Raw genomic sequence first — 3,910 nt, 5'->3', positions numbered from 1 at the left:
ATCTCTGCGCACAGATATTTGAAACGAGTTTGCGATGCGTTATACAGGATGTACAGAAAAAAAGACATTTAGATTTAGTAAAGTTAAAAAATGCAAAAAGTAATTTCACATGCAAATGATGTTTAAATTTTCCGTTTAAATCGGAAAGCGACGTTAAACTAGCCCTAGTTTAATGTCGATTCATTATTTAACTATTTGTTATACAATGTAGTCGTGTACAATGAATCAAATTTATTTATTATTAATAATACTTCCTCGTTGTTTTGCCTTACCGTTATACAATGAAGGTTGCGTGGCTTATCCATTCAAAGAAGAATTTTATTATCACTTTTCATCTTTGGCCAATAAATGTGAAGAGAAATGGAAATTGGGCTACTATTCTTCGATTTCATTGGATAGTCCACATCCATTGAGTACGACATTTATATCACCAAACAATGTATTGAGTTGTATTATATCATACAAATTTCCAATGATAGCTTCGGGGATTGTTGAAGTAAATTTATATATGGATCCGATATCAATAGACGATTACATATCTATCGGAGTTTATAAAGTAGGGATTGTGTCGAAGAACGTAGTCGGTGAGAAGACAATTTCACCGAGGAGTGATGATTTCAAAACTGGATGGGAGACCGTAAAAATATCTCTATCAGGTTCAGGAACCTTCATGGGTTATGTAAGTATAAAGTATTTTTTTCTATAATTTTAGAAAATTTACTACGCATTTATTCCATTACATTTATACATTGTAAATTTGTAAATTAAAATTTTCAATTCAATTTGGAATATTTTCTAAAACTGCGAGCATATACTTTTGCTTTTGTATAGCTCTTAAGATTCAAATGAAATTTTAAAGCAAAGAGAGAGTGAGAAAGTATTGTTTTAGTATATCTATATATATCTATATATATAAAAGAAAGTTGTGTTAGTTGCACCATTTATAACTCAAGAACGGCTGAATCGATTTGACTGAAAATTGGTGGGCAGGTAGCTTAGAACCAGGAAACGGACATAGGATAATTTTTACCCCGTTTTCTATTTTTTTATTCCGCGCGGACAGAGTCGCGGGTAAAAGCTAGTATTACATATTTATTACGTAATTTCTATAAATAAAAAATTCTAACTAATAACGATGAAATTTTTACACAATTTCAAAGTTGTTTTTTGCATAAATATCCAACAAGGTTTACAATAAATCATTAAAATAAAACAAATGTCTGATTGCATCACATTGAGGAAAAACAACCAACGGTCTAATGAGTTACTAACCGTGAGTTTCTGAGACCAATATCCCTGTTTAAAACATATTGCTATCTCTGTTTTGGCAAAGATAATGACAGGGATGACGATATGTTTTATACAGAGATTTTGGCCTTAGAAACTAACTGTGAGATAATTATCTCTAATCTATTGTAGCAGTGTTCTGTTCAAGTTCAAAATATTTAAATTAAAAGTTAACATTTTATTACATATTTCATTATTCTGTTTCTAATTCAACAACTTATTATTATTAACTAAAAATATTAAAATCATAAAAGTTTATTTTTTAATTTCAGATTTTATTAAAGGGTAAAGCGGCGGATGGGTCCATAGTACTTATTGATTCTTTTCGCTATATTCCACCAGCATACGATGAAGATCTATGTTCAATATACGATGGGTCCATGTATATCAATGATTTTAGTACAGAATTTTATGATTTAACTACAGCAGAACAATGGACAGAGCAGACTAATCAGGAAAGTCATAATTTTAATTTTAAAAGACCATCTGATATAATAGACACATACACTGACAAAACCAATAACAATACTACATCTATTACTTATCCTGGTATTGCTATGTATATGCTAGATTTTACTACAGAAGTTCTTGATGCAACTACATCAGAACAATCGACAGATATTCAGATAGTAACTCGAGAAGCACCTTATTCTTATACAACAAGAACATCTGATGTAAGAGAAGACACATACTTAACAGATTATTCATCTCAGAGGTTTGCACAAACGGACGACATCAACGACGATTTTCCAACGACATCACAAATAATAAGTACAGAAACATCTACACAACAGAATGACAAAGATTGGGATACTTCAATACTACCTCAAGACAGTACTACAATGACACCGACAACTATAGAAAGTGAAATTGATGCATCAACATTATTAGTACCTACAGATTCAAAAAATAAAATAGAGACTATAACTGAAAGAAATATCGCCACTTCTTTGCCTGAAAGACTAAGTATTAACTCCATTAGTACAGATATAACAATACATGATGAAATTGATGAAAGTATTAGTACGGAGGCAATCGTAATGAGTAATGAAGTAACCACAGAATTAGGTTCCAGTACTGTAATAGAAGTGAACAATTTGAAAAGAATGACAACAGAATATGCTAACTATGTTACAGCACCATGGGATTTTATATTAGACCCTGAGAAATCAACAGTTACTAAGACAGAGGGAACAGAATATGAAGAGACGGTTACTACTACGCCTAAAGTTTCTAGTACAAAACATACTATCATTAAAAATCGAATAGAAAGAGATAAACTGAGAGTTGATATGTTAAAGACGGAAGCAATAACAACCGCAGGACCCTACATAACAACACAGCAGACTGAAGCAAATGTTGTAACTTATGCACAGACTTTTAAGGATTTTGATAATGTCTTAACTGCTCCTAATACAACCGATTTAGAAACATCATTTAAAGATGAAACAGTTGTAACTAATAAAACACCTAAAGTTCAAAAAGGGACAACATTGCAAAGAGATTTACAACCCCTAACCACTACTGTGATTCCAATTGTTGAAAATAATGTAAACGGAGACTTTTTGGCTCATTTTTCAATTTATTCTATTGTTTCATTAATAATAATTATGTTAATTTTAACAATTTCCATTTTTAAAAAATATTTTAGCAAAAGAAAATAGAAAATTTAACATAAAAAATGCATTTTTGTTTATTAATAGCCATATTTTGCCACGGAAAACAATGTTTGCAATAATCTGGAGTATTAGTCATTGTTGACAACATAATAAAAAATAAACTTGCATAATAATTATCCTGTTATGAACTCAATTAAAATGCAATTGATGTTGCAGCAACGACCAGTTCGCTGAACAATTATTTTATCTAAAGCTTTGTATGCAGATTAAACTAAGGATTTAGTTAAACGGAAAATTAGTAGAACCGCTGAAATGTCTGTAATTTTGAGGTGAAAAAAAGGTGCTTCATGTTAAAGTTTTAAAAAATCTTACTAATATAATAAATGCAAATGAGATGGAGGGATAGATGGATGAATAGACGGATGTTTGTTTCAAGGTGTCTCTGAAACTGATTAACGGATCTTGATGAAATTTGCCACAGATGTAGAACAAAGTCCGGAAGAACACATAGGCTACTTTTACAGCTTAAGTAATAAATACCTTTAAATGTTATGATTTTTTATACTTTATAGAAATCCAAATTTGCAGAAGAGCTATCTATTTGTAAATTAATTTAAAAATTGGCGAAGTTGGAAAAGGCCTGTAATTTGCAGTTCCTTTGGTGATTTTCCCGCCACTCGCTCGCCCCCTTATCTTAACAGAAAACTAGTTTATTCAAAATTAAAAATTAATATTAAAGGCGTATATTTCTTATCTTACTTTCCACAGACAAGAAATATATGATAATAAAATATTATCTAATTTAAAACTGCAGCTTGCTCTGACGCAAAAAGAATATTTTGCTTTCATGTGGAAGATTGGCTCGCGTCTTCACAAAGCTCGTGCAGTCGGAGTCATTCGCCTTTTGTCGTCTTGATCCGTTGCATAAAAGAACTGATTTATTTTTTAGAAAACTGAAATTATTCTAAAAAAAGAAATGTAGTAATGTAACAATATTCAACCAT

The 3,910-nt window shown here is 30.8% G+C and overlaps 1 protein-coding gene across 1 annotated transcript; it reads left to right on the top strand.

The window, feature by feature from the left end:
* The first annotated feature begins 210 nt into the window (after nt 1-210).
* LOC106709161 lies at nt 211-3,140 on the top strand. The gene is made up of 3 exons (XM_045683015.1): nt 211-679; nt 1,560-2,837; nt 3,123-3,140. Exons 1-3 carry the CDS (start codon nt 221-223, stop codon nt 3,138-3,140), a joined length of 1,755 nt encoding a protein of 584 aa, XP_045538971.1. The 5' UTR covers nt 211-220.
* The last annotated feature ends 770 nt before the right edge of the window (nt 3,141-3,910 follow it).

This window comes from Papilio machaon, chromosome 20 (assembly GCF_912999745.1).
Source record: "Papilio machaon chromosome 20, ilPapMach1.1, whole genome shotgun sequence".
Lineage (NCBI taxonomy): Eukaryota > Metazoa > Arthropoda > Insecta > Lepidoptera > Papilionidae > Papilio > Papilio machaon.
The sequence above is the reverse complement of the archived record's forward strand: the minus strand, read 5'-3'. Positions and strand labels throughout refer to the sequence as shown.

What these genes read in the sequence shown, in the direction of transcription:
- LOC106709161 (XM_045683015.1), top strand. Translation starts at nt 221, where the DNA reads ATGAATCAAATTTATTTATTATTAATAATACTTCCTCGTTGTTTTGCC. An exon ending in CAGGAACCTTCATGGGTTAT is followed by an intron (nt 680 to 1,559) that starts GTAAGTATAAAG and finishes TTTTAATTTCAG; the next exon opens with ATTTTATTAAAGGGTAAAGC.